The sequence below is a fragment of the Ambystoma mexicanum genome, chromosome 7q (genome assembly GCF_040938575.1).
Source record: "Ambystoma mexicanum isolate Mex_15411 chromosome 7q, UKY_AmexF1_1, whole genome shotgun sequence".
Lineage (NCBI taxonomy): Eukaryota > Metazoa > Chordata > Amphibia > Caudata > Ambystomatidae > Ambystoma > Ambystoma mexicanum.
The window spans coordinates 518367247-518388920 of NC_090941.1; the positions used below are offsets into that span (position 1 = coordinate 518367247).

At 44.3% G+C, this 21674-nt stretch overlaps 1 protein-coding gene across 3 annotated transcripts in view; it reads left to right on the top strand.

Annotated features, from left to right (window-relative positions):
• Nucleotides 1–21674, top strand: part of RUBCNL (rubicon like autophagy enhancer) — a 166299-nt gene that overhangs the window by 138490 nt on the left and 6135 nt on the right. For all 3 annotated transcript variants that reach the window (XM_069639061.1, XM_069639060.1, XM_069639059.1), the window contains exons 11-14: nucleotides 7638–7876; nucleotides 9644–9705; nucleotides 13827–13980; nucleotides 20018–20108. In XM_069639061.1, coding sequence (XP_069495162.1) covers nucleotides 7638–7876; nucleotides 9644–9705; nucleotides 13827–13980; nucleotides 20018–20108 — 546 coding nt within the window. The remainder of the gene's footprint in view (nucleotides 1–7637; nucleotides 7877–9643; nucleotides 9706–13826; nucleotides 13981–20017; nucleotides 20109–21674) is intronic.

Below are 21674 nucleotides of genomic sequence, written 5' to 3' on the forward strand. Positions count from 1 at the left end.
AGGATACTGCTCCAAATCGTGCCCAGCAGCCACTCTGCCTTCCTCCGCCACCTCTCTGGCACCCTCCGCTGCTTCTTTGGTCACTCTGCCGCCTTCCTCTGGCACCTTCTGCTGCTTCTTTGCCGCCTCCTTCCTCTGCCACCTCTCTGGCACTCTCCTCTTCCTCTCAGTCTACCCTGACCTCTCTTCCTTCCTCCTCTGCCCATCCTCTGGCACTTCCAACAGTTCTGCAGGGTGTACCTCTTACCTTTACCCCTTCACGGAAGGTTTCAAAGGTGGCAACCTGTTCCAAATCACTACCCCCTCAACTCTTGTTCTGCTGTCAAACATTCCTCTGCTGTCTCCTGGAAGATCTCTATTTGGATGTACTCTTGTCTCACCGAGACCTGCTTCACGGCCAGCTCTGTCACAAGTTTTGACACTCTCCTTCCTGGTGGATATAAGATCTTCTCCGCACCCAGAACCAACTGTCCTGGCGGGGGTGTAGCCTTGATCTTCCCTCAGTGGATCTCTGCTTCTGTTATTCCAACGCAGGACTACTTCTTTTTGAATGCCCGGTCTGCAGGCTCTCGATCTCTCCTGGCCACTATCTATAGGCCACCTGGGTCGCCCTCTACCTCTGAGTGGGCTGACCACTCCTCCCTCCTTACCTCTCAACTTCTCCTCCTTGGAGACCTCAACATCCACCTGGATGCTACTAGCCCCTCTGCATGGCTCTTTCGCAACCTCTGCCACTCTCTTGCACTCTCTCTCTCCCTCAGGCCAGACTCTCACTGTAGGGCATCCTAGATATGATATAAGGCATTTTTAACGCGCCTAGACTCAAGTGTTTCAAGGATGTCTGATTGTTCTGATCACCTCCGACCTCCCCCTCTCAAATCATCTCGCCACTCCTCTCTTTGAGTGACCACTTTCTCCTTTCCTCCCACCTCTCTCTGCCCTGCAGGCACAGCCGAACCCAGCACTACCACCTACCTTCTCGGTCATCCGGTCATGAAGCGTTTCAGTTGATGCTTTCATTGCTTCCTTCTCTCCTCCTCCACCTTTGGCTGACTCACACTCTGACACAGCCCTCTCTCATCTTCATCCCTCTAGCTCTCTTGATGTCCTTGCCCCTGTCATGCAGATCCGTTTGAAGCCCACAGCCAAGTGCAACTCTTTGTATGACTCCGATCTCATCACCCTTAAACGCAAGTGTAGGCTGGCTGAGAGGAAGTGGAGGGCATCAGGCGCACCCTCTGACAAACTGGCCTCCAAAGGCAGTACCGGCTCTTTGTCCTCTCTAAGAAGAGAGCTTACATCCAAGCCTGCATCTCTGCAGCATTTAACAACTCGGCCAAACCTTTCAACATCAGCAAGGGGCTGGACAATCTTGCTGTAGTCTCTACCTCTCCTGTTCCCTCCCAGGCCCTCGGCACGGCCCTGGCATCTCATTTCACCTCTAGAACCCAGGACATCCTGTCAACCCTCTTTTTGTACCTCCTTTTCCTCTTCTTACCACACCTTGCCCGTCTGTGGCCGCTCCTCCTTTCCCCTGTTCACCCCTAACAAGGTTTCTAGACAAGTCTAAACTATTAGTCTCCTCAAGGCATGGAAACTGCTCTCCTGGACACCTGTGAAGACCTTCTTTCTAATCTTTACTCTAATATTCATTCTGTCCTCATTCTCCTCGATCTATCCTCTGCTTTTGACACGGTCAACCATGCCAATCCTGCTCCACCGCCTCCATGACAACCTGGGTATCACTGGTCAGGCCCTGGCCTGGTTGACCTCCTTTCTCACCGGCTAAATCTACCAGGTCCAACTGGGATCTTTCCTCTTCCATCTCTGTCTACTTGTAGTGTTCCCCAGGGGTCTAACCTTTCTCCCTGGCTTTTCAACCACTACCTGGCACCTCTTGCCCACCGCATTACTTCATTGTGCTCTAATTTTCAGTGTTATGCGGATGACACCCAGCTCTCCTTCCGGCTCCCCTCAACCACCTCTGCTCCTTCTCTCATACCACACTGTCTGGTCACAATTCAGGAATGGTGTGCCGCCAACAATCTCGACCTTAATACTAGTAAGACTGATATCCTGCTCATTGGGAAACCTGCTCCCTCCTTTCTTCCCTCAGGAGGATCACTCTGGGGCAACGCGCTCGCATTGGAAGTAAGACCACGCAGAACAACACAGGTTCGATCCCTGGGTCTGCACTTAGAAACCTCCTGGGTATTAAGTGCGTTATAAATAACCAATCATAATCTCTCTGGCCGCCCACCCTGGGCCGTCTTCCTACTCCTTCCTGTGTAGCTAAGAACCTTGGTGTCCTCTTCGACTCCACCCTCTCCTTCTCTCCACACATCTCTAACAGTCTTTAAAAAGTCAGACGATCGGCTGCACCGCCTTTTCTCACTTCCTGCAGAAGCTCACTGTCTCTAGAGCCCTGGTCCTCTCTAGGCTGGACTACTGCAACAGCCTCTTTCTAAATCTGCCTGTCTCCACTCTTTGACCTTTACAACTTGCCCAGAACAGGACTGAGAAACTTGTCCTTGGCCTCAAGCCCAGGGATCGTATCTCTCCAGCTCTGAAATCGCTTCACTGGCTCCTTTTGGCTGCAAGGATCACGTTCAGGACCATTTGCATCATCCACAAGGCTTTCTGGGGCCTCAGACCACACTACCTCCAACTTTCTCTTCCTAAACTCCCTTCTTGGGCTCTTCGCTCCTCCTACTCTGACGGTCAGTCGCTTCTCCGGTGCTGGAAGCAACTCAACACCTTCCTTTTCACTTCCGCTTTCTTTTTCTCTCTTCCTCTCCCTTGCTGATATCCCAGACTGCTCCACGCACTGGTCACCTGACCTCCCACTGAACTCTGACCCAGGCTCCTGCATGTCCAGTTGCCCTCGCTCTGCCTCTGGGCTCACCCAGCACTTACGGGCCTGTATCTGTAACCCTACAGTCCCTTCTCTCTGCACTTGAGAGCCACCCTCCGGCTGGTTCCCCTTCCCCTCTCCCCTGCACTTGCGCGATCTGAATGACACGAGGCCTAGTAAGCTCATTTTTTCCTCCTGTTACCCCCTCCTTTTCTTGTTGTGCCTAGGAAGACTTGTGTACAGGTGCGTTATAAATGATGTACGTTTTGTGTAGGTTTCTTTTAAATGTACCTTTTGGTAGTACCCAAAACATTGTTTAGAGCAGTGAAAGCTTTAGTGTCTCGATTTAGATTGGCTGGAAAGCAACCACGAGTGCGATCGAGGCAATTCATTGCCCCTCTTGATAGGGGAGGGTTTGCTGTCCCTGATTTTGAGTCACATTACGATGCAGCAGAGGCTACATTCTTATCTTATTGTTTCTGCCCTGATACGGGTAGACGATGCGTCCAAATAAAGAGCTCTTGCTGCCCTTCGCTTTTAAAGACGGTGATCCTTACAGCCCCACAGAACTTGACACGTCCCCTTACAGCCCCACAGACCTTGACACGTCCTAGGAACATGGTGGAGCCGACATGTAAGGCTTGGGGGCGTGTAGAAAGGAAAGGGAGAAATGAGGTGTTGTACTCACCCTGTGTACCTGTGGTGCATATCCCGGGCGTTCCATTGACAAGCGTGAAAGGCTGTATGCAGTGTATGGGAGGTGGGGGGGGGAGTAGGCATCGCTCTATTTCAGGATTTGTTTCCCCAAGGACAATTTATTCCTATTGAACAGTTTAAGGGGAGGGAGGTTACTTCTAGATAGGTTTCTGTAATTGCCGATTGTAGATTACGTTCCTGTGGACAGCAGCCACGATTCTCCATGTAATGATGGTAGCACAAGATACGAGGAGGCTGGTATCCTTGTTTATATGCCAACATTGTGGTCACTCGGGTGGGCTGAGGTGGCAGCGCTGAAATAGGAAGAATCATTAGTTCAGTTTATCGCTGAAGATGTGTGGCACTAATGTTTCTATTAATAGTCAATATAAATGTATACATTTTACATATATTCATCAACTGTAATACACTCCAGCAGCTTGACACCAATTTGTATTTTTCCCAGACACCTCCGATGTTTGCAGGAGATGCACCTTCTCACCTGCAGACTGTATACACTTGGCCTGGTGCTATCCTCTCGTTTTGGATTATTGGAAGGCAGTTTTCGTCCTCCTGAATGAGATTATAGGGGAGCAAGTGGATCCTTCTCGGTTTAGTGGCTTTGCTAGGTTATAACCAGGAATATTACTAGCCATGTACGGAGGATACCGGGCCTATTGCTGGTTATGGCAAAGGGCAGACTTGCAATGAACTGAGGTAGGGGGCGTGCTCCTAGGGCGCAGCATGAAGATGAAGATGTCCTCTATTTGTAATGATATTGAGACGGAATACGAGACCATGGTGCACTGGAGTGCTAGGCCCAGAAACATTTGGGGACTGTATAGGCAATATTTGATCTCTGGGCACGTATTGACACTTCGATTTCAGATGTTGTCACCTAATGGGCTAGCATGTGTTTAATGCTGTGACCTGTCTTATTATATATATATATTGTATGATGAACGGGGGTACCATTGTTTTGACTTAAGTATTTGTGGGAATGTATTGATACTGGGGTTGGAGGGACTTTTTACCTCCAGGTGAGGGAACGGTTCTTTATTAAGATGCTGGGAAATGACCCTGCCTTGAAGTGCAAGGATGGAGGCACACAATGCTCCGCTGGTGCAATTAAAAGCAAGGTTTTGCTCATTTGGTCCCTCAACCAATTGTATGGAGCAAGGACTGGTGTTGCTGGATATGATAGTGTTCTCTCTTGCTTAACTTGGATTGTAATGGCGATTGTGCTATATTACTTACTTGGGAGCGGACGTGGTGAATTGCTGTATTGTTTATATGTTGGGAACATAAAGTGTTTTCTCCCGCTTTGAGTCCCCCTACCTTTTTGCTGGACAGGACTATTGTTCACCAGTTACTTTACATGTGAGTGGGAACCTTTTTCCCCCTCCACTCGTTAATTCTTTTATTCTATATTTAGGAACCCTTTTTACATCCCTTTGGTACCTTTTTTAATGGAGTTCTGCTTTCCTTCAACTTTTATAGCATCTGTATTTTCCTATTGCAGCACACTCTGTGCATTGTTGCTGGAAGCTCCTTGAGCTTTCTTTTTTATTTTACTTGTGTTAACTACTGTTATCAGGACAGGAAGGACACCCTTTTGTGTCTCCTGTATTTTTATTTTGTGACATCAGCACCACTCACCTTATGTGGAGTGCTGAAGGGAACCATTGTCTAACGTGTAGTTACTGTAGCAAGTTTTGACAGGCTGGTGGCAGTGTGCCTTTTTGCACGACTTTTTCTGGATTTAGGCTGTCTTTGCATATGCCTAAAATGGTGGCTGTACTTTTTTTTAAAAGTTTTTTTTAAGCCCTGTTCATGAGGACTTGTCCTTACCTGGGCCTTCTTGTACCTACCTGAGTGGGGGAGGTGTTGATGGGTCTGTCTTTGGCAGGCTTCCCTTAGAAAGCCCGCCAAGGTTCTTTGTGTGCCTGAAGGGACAAAGTGCGTGAGGTAACACACTGCCTGGTCTTTGTCCTTTTAGTGTGCATGCTTGGGACCAGTTTGAACTGTGAAGCTGGCGGTTCCCCTGGTCCGCCACTTCCCAGATCTCCATGAAAGGCTTGAATCACGATTAGTGGGCTCAGACTGTTTTCTTGCATAAACAGCAAGGGTCCTGCAGCTGAACCTCAGAGTTCACCACTGGACTGAAGATCCGAAGAGAAATTTGTAGAAAGGTGTCCCAGCAACTTCCAAGTGACTGCCAGAGCCGTTAGTGACTGCTTAAGTCTTGACACCGAATTCCGAGAGACAGGGAAGATCTCTTGAAGACTACTTCCTCCCCTGGACTGCTGGACCTAACCAGTCTCAAGACCACCTACATTTTGCGCCATTCGACAAATGGCTGTGAACTGCCCGGGCTGCAAACTCCAATACTCTGGGACCTGTGCCACTTTGCTGTGCAACGACATGTGAAGTGCACATCCGCCCAAAACCTTGTGAGCTTCCTTCTAGGCCTACGGTGACACTTTTCTGCTCCTAGACATCCCCTTTGCTGAGTTGTGGACCGAGAACTGGAAAAAAGTATCCCAGACGAACCATTGCTGACCCAAAGCCTCTGAAGGGCTCCAATGAACCAGTGGTGCGAAGAGTCATTGTTGGGTGCCCCACTGGTTGAGTGCATCAGTCTGTTCCCTCCTTCCTTCAGCTATCCAGGCCAAGAAACCCAAACCAGGGACAACTGTGAACTCGCCATGGGAACCAACATGCTGCACCAAGTTCTTCACTGAAAAGGTACTGTCTCAAGCCTATGTACTTACCTTGGTCTTGCTGTGTTGTTCTTGTGTTCTTGGATGACTGCAGTTAAGATCTACTTGCCCCCCCTCCAGGGCACCCCCAGTCATAATGGGGTGAACAACCCATTGGGCTCTGAATTGTTAAACTAACTTGCCTGCAACCTGAAGAAAACCTTCATACTCTGCTTGTTGCTTACCTGCCTCCTTCCGCCTCAGCCCTGGGTCATTGGGCCTCCATTGCCCCCCTTGACTCTGTGACTATCTAGTATAGGGTTGGACATTTCAAGATTGGCTAGGCAGGGGTTAATTTAAGTTGCAAGAGTTGATCAAAGTTTGCTTATTTGTATCAGTAGTTTTCACCAACTTTCTTGTTAGTTTAAGTTTGATTTTAAAGTGTGCTACCTTTTTATTTTACTATATTATTGTGTGAATAGCACTTATGACTTATTTCTTAAGCCTTAGATCGTTTTATTTTATATACACTAACTGCTAGTTTCAATGTTTCATTGAACTGATAGTATGCTTTCAGTACTGCGTGCCTCGCTACGGCCCTTCTCCCTTGTAGACTAAGCCCGGCTGCTCGGTCATTGCTACCAAACCTTTGAGTAGTTCAGTCTAAACCTAAAGGGTTACAACCCTGTCACCTGAGGTGGGCTTTTCCAAGTTTTGTCACGGACATCGACTTGTGTAAAACTCCCTAACGGGCACTGAATGCATTCTCATTCATGGTAACATAGGAAGCAAACTGTCAATATTTTTTTGTGTTTTCTTATTTTATTTATTTTGTGTTTGGTCACTGTACACCCCCTCTTTCTGTCCTAAAGACTCCTTTCACTACTAAGATGTTTTGCCAGAGTCTGTGAACCAGGTTTAGCTAACGCAAAGCCATTTGAACTGTACGTATGTATGCATGCACGCACGCATGCGTGATGTAAGGTAGGGAAGTGATCTTAAATAGCAGCCTTCTGCCAATACTGTTGGCCTTGCTGCACATGGCTCTGTAAAGGTGGCGGTTAGGTGGTGTTAGTAGGATAGCCAGAAAGGCAGATGCAGAGACCTGTCGTGCTGATTTATTCAGGTGAGAAGTACCTGTTATTTGTGTGCTGATATGCAAACTGTTTTTGCCCTTGGTGAGGATTTGTATTGAATGAGCCTAGCCAAAAGCCACGGAGCACTGTACAAAAAAAGAGCAGAACATAAAGTCAGTTGAGAATCACCTTGTCGGTCTATGGCCCTAATTTGTCGGTGAACCTCAAAAATTAGCTGTTAAAATTGTGGGGAACGGGTACTAAGAACTTGTTCATAATTCACAGAAGCTGACACTTTTTGTTTTGCAGAATACAACAGAAGACTCCGATATTGTGACTATCTTGGGAAGTATTGCTGTGACTGTTGCCACAGCTATGCAGAGTCTTGTATTCCAGCACGGATATTAATGAAATGGGATTTCGGCAAATATTGTGTGAGCAACTTTGCCAAGGAGCTCATAGAAAACATATGGCTGAGCCCTGCTTTTGACTTGCTTTCCATCAACCCAAACCTTTACACAAAGGTCAAGGAACTGGACAGAGTCCGGGTAGGTATTTCCATTCTTATGTGTGATATGACGATTTTGGGTAGTTTTACATGATTCTTTATGGCTGGTCATGTTTTATAACCTCCCAATTTAAAGTCATGAACCAGAGTACTGGTCTTGAGTAATGCGCTCTAGGAAGATTGGAGAATGGAGTTATGGTGTTCGTCTGCTATTTTTTTTATTGTGCATTTGTGAGGCAATTATACATCAAAATAATTGTATTTCAAAGCGCCCACAGGGCAATGGGGAGGGAACATGGGAATGAAAGGCAAATCTAATGACGATGAAGTGCAAGAAAGAGGCGGTCCTACTAGGCCTTGTGAGCATTTAGAACGTGCAACTGCAGAGGGAGAGAAGGGACGAGGGAGGGGGCAAAGTGCTAGGAGTTATACAGAGGTAAGTGCTAGGGAGTAAGTTGTAAGCAGCTGTTAAGTGCCTGCCAGAGATTACTTGGTAAGAGTAGTCAACTGCTAATACAACAAGTGCAGGACGGTGAGATGGCACAGGTCAGTGGGGTGCCCAAAGGCAAGTGCTGGGAGTGGGCGTAGGCTGAAGGTGATTGGGGGCAGGGGTCAGGACCCAGAAGGCCACAAGGGCCCTGGTTGTCAAGCTCAGCGACTGTGCTGTTTAGCAAGGGAGTGTTAAGTCTTGTGTAGTCTCACACAGTGTGACTGCGCCAATGTTTACCTACTGCTTGGCATTAGGTTACCCAACTTTCGCTATAGGTCTGTACTACACAAGTTGGTAGTGTGATTGAGCAGCCAGACCGATCTCAAGAGGAGTAAATATCCATAAATACAAGTAGCCAAGTGACACTGAAAGCTTTCAGTTATAAATAGATATTTATTTAACGTCTGTTTTAAAATGAGCATTCTGTAAAAAAGGCAAAATATTGCAACAATACGAATAAACTTTGAAATTACTTTTCAGAATCAATCAGTGAATAATCTTTGGATATGCCCAATACATTTCTCCTACACCCGGGGGTGATTTCAATCACAAGGATAGTATTTGCATTTAGATATTACAATAAATAATTTCCTGCTGCTCACATTGTGCAACCATATAGTCTTCTTGGTAGTAGCAGACATCCAATTCTATAATCCCATGCCCTTGGTGACCTCACACAGGGATTCCATTACATTCGATCAATTGAGCCACCACTTGAGTTGATTAGAGAAGTGGCCATTAAGTGTGCTAAAAGCATAGGCCCTACATTTGACCTCCACAATATTGACTCTATAATTGATATATTTGAGAGGGGTAGGAAGTGGAGTTGCAGCTAAAGAAGTGTTCATATGATTTTATTTTTGTCACCATTCCTCAGTTTCTCTTTACACTTGCAGCCCATTAGTTCAAAGGTGATGTTGATTTTGTAGAGACCATATAGTTGTGGATTTTCGCCAATGCACTCCATGCATCTTCTCAACCTTAATCTGTCATAAAATAGCAGATTGTGTGGTTCATTTACCCAGTGGGCTAATTTTAGCTGGACTGAAACGGTCGCATCTTTTAAAAATGATTGGGATACAGGGCTCCATCTGGTTTTGCCATGGACTTCCTGGTTGTTCCTTTGGTACATGCTTTGTTGGTAGTCTGTACTACTGCATTTCTTAAAATGTGCTTCATTTGCCTAATAGATTTGTTTTCTGTCCAGAGCAAAATAATTTCAACCACAAAACAAAAAATTGAATTTCTCCTATTTTTTTTTTTGTTTTTTTAAAAAAATGTTTCAAGTGAATTTGTCATGTTTTCTATCTGTTTCAGGAGCATCAAGAACAGCTTGTTTATCTTAAGAAAATGCTGAAAGCGTGCAGATTTGCTGAAAGGTATTCTAGCCCAGATTATTTCTGTATAGAACTTGTCATATTATGCACATTTTTGTTTTTTAATGGTTAGTAGGTGTTGAGGAAATGAGCTAGAGGATGGGCTCAGTGGAAAGTACCAGGAGCTAAAGAGACTAGAGAACTACACAGTTGGAATGGCAGTGTCGCTACTGAAGTAAACCGTGCGCTGTAGAAGAGGTGCATTATGGCAAGAATGGATTTGGGATTCCAGAACATGGGACATAATAGGAAATGGGACATCATGTACTAAAACACAAATCCTAGAAATTAAAGCCGATGAAAGATCGGAGTTGGACCATCCATTCTGCTCCCATCCAGGTGTTCTGTACCAAGAGCCTTTGTGTGACCTGCATGAATAGCCTTCCCTCCCCAGCGCTCTTCTCTAAGGTGTCTCTAACCAACCCCTTTTGAACGCATACATAATTTAGTCTCGCACTGCTGTTGGGACTCGGGACTCCAGAGGAGGCCTCATTAGTCCTGTGTAGCTTTTTCTCCTGACTTTGCACCCCGACCTTTCTTTCGCGGTTCTCCATGATCTTGTGCACTTTGATTGGCCAACTACAACTTGCCCTGAAGTACAACTATACAATTAAACTGAACTTTGTGGTCATCCAGTATGATTTCTTGCTTGTGATCCTATGTTACATTGTCTCCCTGTACTTATTTCTTGGGCTCCTGTTCCATTGAGTAATGATTTTGATTTGATTGTATAGAATTTAAATTCCTGTTGCCCCTTTTAGAGCACTCTTGCATGTTTTTTCTAAACCATGACTCCTCTTTTCCATGCTCCCGGGGGTGTTTAACCCAATGACTGATCTCTTCAACAACAATCCTGCAAATATCTGCCACGACGTCTTCCATAGTAGCTTTTAAAAATGTATCGTAGTCCTGTGCCCTCTCCGTCTAGGTTTGAGCCGTCCCAAACCTTTCAGTAAAATGGTGTGGCTACCAAAGTATTATGACGAACTTCCTTTTAGAAATGTCCTCTAAAATTTGGTTTTCCAGCCATTTGCGTTGGACTTGAAGGGATGAAAATGGAGGAGGGGGGGGGGGGTAGGTGAATGATGGAGGGAGGTCTTGAGATGAGAATGAGGCCGGAAGAAATGAGGTCTGCTGTGAAAAATGATGCGCCTCTTAGATGAGTATGATGAATATCACATGAAACAACTTGCAGTATGAAAATCTTTGTACCTGTAAAGAACACACATGGAAGTTGTGCAGTATTTGATTTACTCATGTTTACGCTGGCCCTACCCATTTTATAAAGGATGTAGGGAGAAAAATACATTCTAATCAATCCAGTTGCACAGACAGTACACTATCTCTAATGATACAAGAGGCAAATGCTGTGTATTAACACATTGTTATGCAGCACTTCTGGCTGGGTCCTCCATCCTGTAAGCTATGGAAGGACCGGTGTGTTTACCCAGTTGCTTTCAGTCGATCCAACTGAAAAGGATGAAGGGCTGAGTGGACCATGCCAGGGATTAAGTGAAGGCTGTCTCCATGATTTGAGAGCTATACTTGTGCAAATAGCCCAAACTATCCATGAAAACCAAACGAAATATTCAGCGCATTGATCATAAAGTTGTCTTTCAAAAGAATGTAGGCTGTGACCTCTTTAAGCTGTGCATCATCGAGAGAGGCACATTTCCACAAGATGGGGTTTTTCCAAGTACAATTTTGAGACCTTTTGGCTCTGAGAAGGAAGTTCTGCTTGCAGTTTTGTAAAACACAATCTTACTTAATTTGTGGTGAGATAGCTCAGTCAGTTATCCCCTGGCCTCTTTATTGAGCCAGCAGGATGCAGGTTTGAGGTAAAGTGAGTTCCCTAACCACCCATTCATAATTTACCTTGAAGCGGGAGGAATTAGACGTAAATTGCTTTACAAAGTCCGGTATTGTCACTAGCAGTGTGAACTTTTGAACAGGATGAAAGGCCAAAGGCCGTTGATGCATATGTGCTAAAACGCAACCTAAAGCACACGGCTGGACAATCAGTTGTCATATAATGGTGAACATGAAGGTTCTAGCCCCTGAAAAGGTGCCTGCTTTGTGATCATTATCCTCCCCTCTTTTATTTATGTACTTGTAAAGCGCCGAAAGCTTGCAGGCATCAGGGCGCATGACATAAAACATGTAAATTACATACAGGACTTAAAACGATCTGACCTAAGCTGACTAGATATCCCTAATCCACACTAATGCTACAGTGGCTATTCTAACTTCTACCTAGGCCTACCTACAGTACGTATTTACCAAATACAATATGTGTAATCTAACAAAGGTGTGTATGTATTTTCTGTGGATAAGTGTGTGGACAAATTGTATCTTTTGCTACTTCACCTCTCCTTAGTTAAGCCTGACTGCCTCATGTGACCTACCCTAGGAGAGGTTTGGCTTCCCTTTGGCCTACTTGCACCCCATCAAGGTTAATGGTCGCACAGCCTTTAGCAGAGAGTTCTACTAACACCGCCTTAACAGTTAGGTACAGTTGGTCCCAACTGATGCCTCAAGAGAATAAGTAGATGGGTTACAAATAAACGCAGGAATTGGAATACATTGAGGCAGGAGTATGCATTTAAACTTGCAAGCTACTAGCCGGCCATGAAGTTACTCAACCAGCTCGATTCTACACTACACACAGCCCACCATTTCTAGCTCTCCAACAGTCATTTATCAATAGTCATTGGTTGGTGACGAGAGCAAATGTATTGATGCAGTGATAGAAACGTTAGTAAAGAGAACGTTACACTGCAACAGTTAAATTCAACAACATTTCTGACATTCAGCGGGTGTGGGAAGTGACGACCTTCCCTCGAAGCATTCCTCCTCCCCCTGTTGATGTCATCCATGATGTCATTGATGAACCTATTTCTCACATCTGTGCTCATCAGCTGAGCAATGGGGGAGGACTATTGAGTTAAGGCTGTAATCGCTTCCAACCTCCCTGAATGTCCGTTTTTTGCATTAAACTGTTCCAAAATAGCTTTCTTTTAACTAAAGCTTTTTTCACACTTTGAAGGGTTTTGGTATGCTATATGTGACACCACATGTAGTACTAATGTATTTTTCATTTTTTTTTTTCATTGTGTATCACAATATCAAATCCAATACTATTGGTAGGTTTCTACGCTGCGCACCTTGGGATTTTTTCTGCCATTATGGGTGAAGGAGCACACCCTTTTACGCCAGCATGAGATTTTCAGGCTGAGGAATCCACTGGAGTAGCACAAAAAAGCATGCGATTCCGCAAGCTGCATTTACATTTTTTTTTTTTTTTTTTTACACAAACCTGACCGTGTGTAAAGGAAGTTTTACCCTGCTTTTACTTCACACTTTTAAACTGTTTTCTAAATGTTTAATATTGCAAGCAGGGGATCCAGCAGCACTAAGTTCATATGTAGGTGCCAGGTGTCACTATACAAAAAGTACATGCCTATGGAGTTTGTCAGACTCCAAAAACAGTGGAAACACACATTCCAAATTGGGTCAAAACACAGACTGAGAAAAAGGTCTCGCTCCGCTCACTCCAGGGTTAAAGTGCTAAAGTCCAGCAAAAGAGCTGGGGGTCTCTAAGGATGAAGGGAATTGGCGCAGAAATGGGAGTTCTCCCCAACATCATATTTTAAAGAACATCTTATAGCTGATCTTCTTTTAGACGAGCATGGCCATCTTTTTCACACTGTGTACACTTACTGGAACTGCAAACAAAACAGGGCTTGGTGGGTTTATTAAGGTTGGATTTCCCCATGCTGCAATGGTTATTGGGTGCCACTAGCCTTCTTTCTGTAATGCACCCCTAGCCTGCATGATTTGTGCTGCACCAGCATGCTGACGGAGTGATGCGCGTGCCACTGTGTGTGTTTGATCTGTGTAGGAGTGGACCCATTTTATTTGGCAAGTGTAAAACGAGCATCCATTTCATCTGCAGGCGTCCCTGCTTTTAGATGGTGGTTTCTTCATGCACAGGGTATTTTGAGATGCTGTCACTGGGTTATCATTTTGGAAGCCAGTTGATAACCTGCACTTGAAGACCTCCTTTTGATCCGTGGTGGGTTAAGCAGGATTTGTGATTCTTGGTGTTGATCTAAATTCTACAGCACATTGGAGAAGTTTGCAGAGATATCCTGTGGCCTGACGGAAGGACCGCACCTCTTCACGCTCGATGACCTTGTGCAAGTGAAGCGCGGGCTGCTGCTGCCTCGTCTTAAGGAGCTCTTCAAAGCATCGGTGCAACATGTTGAAAACTGTGAGGTAGTAACTGCACAATAAGTCTGTTTGTCTTATCGAAACGCATTCTTTTTTGTTTTTTTTAGGGAACTGGTACAACAGTTACAAACCACAGATCTTTCTTGAAATGGCACAAACTCTCACCTAGGTTTTTGGATAGTCACAGTATACATAAAACCAATCTGCTTCTGTATATTGTGTAAAAAAAGGCCGATTTTGAGGATTCTGGGTTTTGTATAGTGGAAAGTGTGCTTAAAGCCTCTTGAATAAATCCCACTCCCTGACCAGTCAATAATTTCCCCCCAAAAATAGACGACTAAACAAAAGTAACACTTTACCTGGCTGTCAACAGGAAACCTGTACGTTTATTTGTATGCGTTACCCCTCCAACTTTTAATTTAAATTGGTTACTGTGTGGAGTGGGGCGGTGGGATGACTTCTGTCTTGGTAGGCTCCTCAATAGTAAGAATGGAATTCTGACCCTGTAGATTTTGTTTGCCTTTATTGAAGGAAATGAGTGTAATGGACTAAAGCGTGTCGTCTTGGGAAAACCATGAGTTAATTTCCTATCTCTTCCATGGGCCTGGCTACTAAAGTTGGGGCCATTATTTCAACAAAAGACTGGGTGAACGGATCCCCACTGTTTAATCCTATGGTCACTTGTCAATCCATTGCTGAATAAGTGACCATCCTCTCCCCGATTTATATACTCCCTCTCCCCTGTTTCTCTGCCTCCCTAGCTATGTTCTTACACCCTAGGACTGTAAAGAACTCCGTTGCTTCCCGAAGCTAGGTCTGTGCTCAATGAATACCCTAATAGACCAACTTTTTTCTGTCTTAAACAGAGAAAGATGCTCTGGAAAGTAGACCCTTTGGCGTGCACATCCGCACCCTCCACCCCCAACCAAACTCCATTGATTGGAATGAAGCCCCTAGCGCAGATCTGTCCATTTTGGTATCCTGGCTGCATTTTAAGTAAGTCCTGCTTTTAGCCTCACTCACTTGCTGAACTTGGTGCACTGGGCAGTGCCTGAGCCTGGCAGTGCACGTTTTTCTTTTTTCTTCCTATTTGCATATTTTTATTTTTTTTAATTTTTTTTAAATGTGTTTACTTGTAGCACACCACTGACAGTGGTTTGTGCTCATGTTTTTATTTTTGTCTGGTTTAAGGTTTAACGCCTTTTTTGATTTGCCTAGGACAGGCTAATGGCACGAAATTGTTTTGAAAAGTTTTTCTGTGTTATTTGGCACTTATATAGCGATCTATATATCATTGGTATGACCGCGAAGCGCTGGTAGGTTGAACACCCTTGGTGATCGTAGTCCAGGTCAGTTGAGAGTAAGGTGTCATAGGGCAGGTGCACCAGTTAGGTGTGCAGCTGATGCAATTGCCTGATGGTAGCTGCATCCTAGCATTGGGTGTGGTGGTATTGCTATCCGTTGAATGTGAGCAGTCTGGAGGGTGGACACCAAGACTGGGTTCTGGCCGCGTTAGGCTTGTGTGTGCAGCTAGGCCGGTTGTCATGGGATGTAGCTGCGTTTTAATAGAATGAGTAGGTGCTCATGGAGTAATGTTCGTATGTGAGCAGATAATTGTGTGTTGCTGCAGAGTAGATTAAGCATAGTCAAGTGGGAGGGGTGTGTTTTTTTTTCTAGATGTGAATCAAGCTAACAAGAACAATTTCCAAGGGTGCAGGAAAAGGCAAAATAAATTGCAGTACTATCTCCGTGGGCACTTTCTAAAAGAGAACTATTGTAGCAAGAACAGATGTGATTCAAGTCAATCTAACAGCTCCCTAAACTGTGACGCAGACTAATAATTACAGTGCTAGAATAGTTAGCAATGTGGTAGGGGTTCCAGGGTAGAGTGAGTGCTCTACTCCCACCCCAGCACTCTTTCTTGTTTTTTTGGCAGTAGTGCCATCTTCAGGACCACATACTAATAATGGCCGAACCGCCCTGTCCCAGTAAGGGCATTCATTTTCGCAAGTTTCTTTCATTGTTGAGTTTCATAATTTATAAATCTTCCTGAACTGTGTCAACCCTAGAATCTTTTGCTTAAACTTGGTAATTATCTCTTCTTGTCCCTAGGTGAAGGGGAAATCTCCCCCCACCCCCCTGCTCACCTAGTCTTTTACTCTTTTTATGGGTAACCTTTTTATGTGTCTCCGTAGTGTGTAATTGGAGTTTTACTTTCCTCTAACTTTGGACTGACTGTATTGTACTTTGGTAGCACACAGCATTTTAAATGCAGCATCATCCTTTTAATTATGTCTTGGGTGAACTACTGTTCCAAGAAGTAAAGTAGGATTCAGATCCCCTTTACATTGATTAAAGTGAGCCAGCACACCCCACCTTATCTGGAGTGCTGGTGGGGAAAGGGTGGCGGGGATAAATGTATCCCTTTTCTCATTCACCTGCTAACATTTTTGCTACAATTTCAAGTTTGCTTGAATGGCTGGTGGCAGTGGTTTTACCTTCATGACTTTTTGTCTTTATTACTCGCAGGCTGTCAAATCAGCCTCAGTAATGCACAGGAGGCCCACCATTCTGCTTTAATGGTGGGGTCTTTTTTTTGCCATTTCTCGTTTTGCTTATTGTTTCCTAGGTCGTCTCCCGCCATTCTAGGTGGGAACGACCTTGGTTGAAGTTGTTTTTGGTGGGAATCCTTCTCCGCAGAGGCTTCAGAGTGTCGAGAATGCAGGAAGCGTAGGAGGTCAAAACTCTCTGCAGCCCTTTTTGCTTTTCACCTTGCCTGAAAGGAACCCGTTCCCAATGGGGGGTGGAGGGAGCCAGCTGTCCTGGTTCGGCGAGACAGACCACTCCTTTCTGTAAACTCCAGGGAGAGTTTGCAGTAGTTGTGCTGTAGTTCCTGATAATTACTATGATTCTGGAAGCTGCTGAGAAGTAAATCAACAAAGCTGAATCCAAAAGGGTAAATGAAGAAAAGAAGTTGGTAGCGATTTCCAGCGACCAGAGAGCCTGCTGTGTAACCAGAGCCTGATGCGATCCTTTATTCCAATCGACCAGGGGTCCCAAAAACGATGACCCCCGCCCCCTACCCAGAAGCTGGTAAGACCCCCTAGTCTCAAGATGACCTGCAAAACAAGCCATCTGTCGACATGTTGTGACTTTCCTGGGCTCAAAACGCCAATACTCTGGGATCTTGAGCCTGAGTACAGGGCATGGTCTCCAAAACCTTGCTGAAACTTTGGTGGACTCCTGCTGGACCTCTAGAGAGATGATTTGAATCCCTGAAGTTCCCTCACCAGAGTGCAGGACCGAGAGAGTGAAGGAATTCCAACCGGCGATAATCGGTCTTCATCTGGCTGCAGTAAAAAGTCGCCAAATCCACATAGCCGTGAGAATCTGTACAGAAACCTTTGCTGGAAGCTTCCTCTGACTGCTGCTACAAGTTCCCGTCCAGTTCTTTCGTCTTCAGGCGAAGAATCTAGGAACCCTGGGTCCTGTGCTGCTGCATGCTGAAGGCATTCACTTGGCTCTTCTTTTTTCCTAAGGTACTGTGTTGGCTTGGGTAATACTTAACTTGAGTCTTGTGTGAATTCTGCAAGTCTTGAGGGGGTGATTCGTGTGGTTGGGAGTTTGTCCCTACCACTTGCCCTTGCCCCAGGCCTAATGCTGTAACATATATATAGGGAGTCTTCTGTGAAGTCCCTAAACATGTGCAACTAATTCTAAAGTGAATACTAAACTTGTTTAAGAAGATCTCCTATGGAATGCTTTCTAGCAACTGAACCCTATCCTGACATGCCTACAACTGGCTCCTAAACCACTAGGGTCCCTCTTCTTCCTCTGAGAAAACTCATGCTATAGAGTAGGGAAGGTCCTTATAAGATGAGGATATGTGAAAGTACTTACTAGCTAAGGATATTTGTGTGGTAACTGTATCTCTGTGATCGAATATGTTACAAAGTGTCCTTCAGTTTATACCCTCCTTTGAGTTGCATTCTGCCCCTCTAAAAAGTATGTTATTTTACTTACATTGAATGGTGTTTCCTCCCTTTCTGAAAAGTAATAAGAATTAGTACTGTTTTATTATGAACTAAATTGGTGTAAAAGCTTACCAATAGGGTCTACCTACCTCGAAATAAATTGTCATTCTCAAAGTGTACCATTGGGGTTTGCTTTCCCTGATCTGCTTAGTGCATTTCCTAAAACGGTCTTGAAGTTAATACTTGTTTGAGTTGCTTGTAGCCCCTCTTAACAGTATATGGGTTTTTACTTATCTTCAACAGCTGTGGCTCTTCTACACTGTTAATATTGGGGTTTGCTTGTCCTGAATTGCTTGGTGCATTCCAAAATAGTTATTGAGTGTTTGTGCTTCTCATTGAGCAGCTTAAGGCCCTTCCAGAAAGTAGGAGTTAGTTTACTGGCTCTGAACTATGTTCTACAAGGTGTATACTTGTAACTGGGTTGGTTTATTAAGTGATTTCTGTAACTGAGTTTCACTGTATGACTGATGGGGTCTACTACCCTTGATTTACTGGTTGTATTCTAAAAGTATATATACCTGGTTTTACCTCCCAGGAATAGCTGATTTCATTCTGAATGTGTTATATGCTTTGACTCACCTTGAACTGCTAATGGCTACTAGGTTCTATGCTGGGTTGTATTCCAGAACTGTTGAGTTGTTTTTTATAATTGTGTGTATGTTATAGTAGTTACCCAAGATTTATCTTGGCCTACTTGTATTTAAATAAACCATTTATTTTGTTACAGTACATAGTTTCTTTGGACCATATGTATGCTACAATTTCGTTGTGCCAAGCTTCAGCCCTCTCTCCTTCATAAGATAAGCCTGGCTGCTCTGTCTACGCTATCAAAGACTTGTGTGATACAGCCTTATTCTAAGAGTGGAGTGTTTGTACTGACTCAGATATGGTTTGATGAAGCCCTTAGTTGGACTTTAGAAAACTGTCCCTAACAGTCAGTGCTTTGTGTGACTGGACCTGGCTGAAACTGGAATTTGCACTGTCTAGTCCTGTGATGAAATTGCTGCTATAAAGGGGTCCGGAGTGACACACTAGCCTTCTCCGCCCTACCCTACTAGTCAACCAACGGTGACCACAAACATAAATGTGAAACAAGCACAACATAGAGGTAGCACAGGCTGCGCTCTTCAGAAGGTGTGTGAGCTGGCACACCAAACCCAAACAACAATATTACTGTAACGCCAATGAATGTCCTGACAAAGTTCTCTGGAAGTAGGGCACTTTAATTGTACTGAAAAATGCATACAACTAATAAATAGCACAAGTAACCCATTCCAGTAAAGGAAAGCACAGAGAATGCAGACTTTGGACCAACGGGGCACTCTGGGTTTTAAGACCAGGGGGGCAGAACATCATTAATGTCAAAACACAAAATAAGGGCAACAGAATAACACTTCTCAAAGTGCGCCCCTGATGTGGATAGAAGTATGGATGAGTGCTGCGTGGGCACAGAGAGTGGGTGGTAACGCACTTCAGTAACCACAAGGGTATGTAGATATGTGAAGTCTTGTGCATCTATTGCGCACTCTATAGATTTAGAACACGAGTACACACATGTGTCAACTGTTTCAATGCACCATAATATTTTATAACCAAATCTGCCAACACATGTTTCAACCCCTCTGGGTCTTTTTCAAGGCTAATAGTTTAGGATTTTGGCCAACTATGCCTTAGGGCTGAATGAGAATATTTAATCTACTCCTTGAAATAGGATTTATAGCGTAGAGTGCATTACGCAGATGGTAATTGTTGAAATTGTCCTGGTGATGTATAGTCAAATCACAGTATAGATTATACTGGTAGTCCTAAAATCCTGCAATTTGGAAACCAGTAATCATTTGTTCTTCAGAAGCCTGCACTGTTTTGCTCACATGGGAGCAAATGCTGAAATGCAAGTGGAGAAAGCCAAACCTTTTCATATTTTTGTGACCAGTTGTGCTAACATTCTAAGTGTTTGTTGGAAAGCTCATAACGAGAAAATACCTGGTTGTATTCGATGCTCTGCAGCGCTGTATATTGGAGTAACCACGTTCTGTTTTCATTTACAGCTCTGCCAAGCCAAAGGCTTTATCTGCGAGTTTTGCCAGAGGTTGGACATACTCTTTCCATTTCAAACAGAAGTCGCCAAACAATGTGATGGTATGTTACCTTAAACCTTTGACATTGAATAAGCAGTAGTACCTATAATTTGGGTTCTTGGTGTACCCTGTTAGTACACCAAAATTCAGAGATGGTTGCGGAATAGGAGTAATGCAGTGATCTTTAGGGTGAAGATTGTGGTTGGCACAGGACCAGCAGAACTTTTTTATATGTGGCTGCTAACCGCACAAACTGCATAAGCACACACTTCCCTTTTAACCACAGGTTCTTTGTGTGCTAATACTTGTTATAAGGTTCTTGCTTGACAAAGGAAATACTGGGCAAGGTGGTTTCCCAATGTTTTCTTAAATTCAAACTTTTTACTCCTTTCGGTGCCTTCAAGTACAACATAAATTTGAAGAGTGTTAAAAGAAACTGCATTGCAGCACTGCCCATAACACAGTGCCATACCCGCTTTTGCTTCCATATGGTGACTGTCATGTACTCAACTGCTTAGAGACGTGTTGTACATGTTTTGAGATTGGACCTCTTTGTAAGAATGCCCAGACGTTCTTCCTTCTCCTCCCATGCCCCAGTACCATTTTCTCTATTCAGTATCTTACTTGGATCGGTCACACTTTAGGAATAATCACTTCCAACCTTTCTGAAATTGATGTGGACATCCTGCATCTTCATAGAGGTCTTCCTCCAAGTCCCATATGCTGCCTATGCTTTGTAATTCAAGTATTTCAGGAGTATGTGCATGTCCCTATTTTGACAGTGTTCCCCTTTTGCTGCTTCTTCTCTGCCTGTTTATTGAATGACCTTTGTTTGGGTCTGATGTGACCTCATAGCCTAAGATAACATAAAATCTCGAACTCTAGGCATATCCACTGCAGATAGCATAGAAACCATTCTCTGTTCTTGATGTGGTTGCCATTGATGCTGATGTGTCTTTGATGATTGTAGGTGACCATTCATAACTAAAATAGAATATATGCAGATATTTGTTTTTTAACATGCTGAAAATCTCTATTTTCATCATGCTCGTCCAACCTGTCTCTCTTCCGTTATGCCCGCAGCCATCTCCCAGAGAACCCTACATGGGTATCCTCCTAAAGGGGTGAAAGGTTACTTTATGGGATTTGGCTGTGACCCCTGCTTCCTCTTGCGTCTCATATTAAACATTTTACTTCTATGCATTAAGCTTCGCCCCTCAGAAGATTTCCTAGATACCTACTTCCATGTGCCTTCAATTTTGAAGTCTTTGCTCTCTCAAATTGTAAATCACTGCCCACCCAGTATAAGCACACCTGCAAGCCACCTTTTTGACCACAGGGGGGACTTGCCACATCATTTTTTCTCACACTATTTGTGTTGCTTGTTTCCACACCTAAATTGTGGTGAAGTTTGGTATGTTTTTTTAGAACTTAAAAGGTGCAACCAGTTTGCACTTACTCTTGGACCAAACTCCATGGTGGTGTTGCCGAATAGTTGCGATTAGACTCATGGGTAGGTAAGCTTGGTATGATGTGGAGTTAACGAGGGGAGCCTGTTAAGGATCAGAGTTCCACACAGACAAGTACAAAAATATACTTTTGGGCACGTAAAATCAACACACTGCTG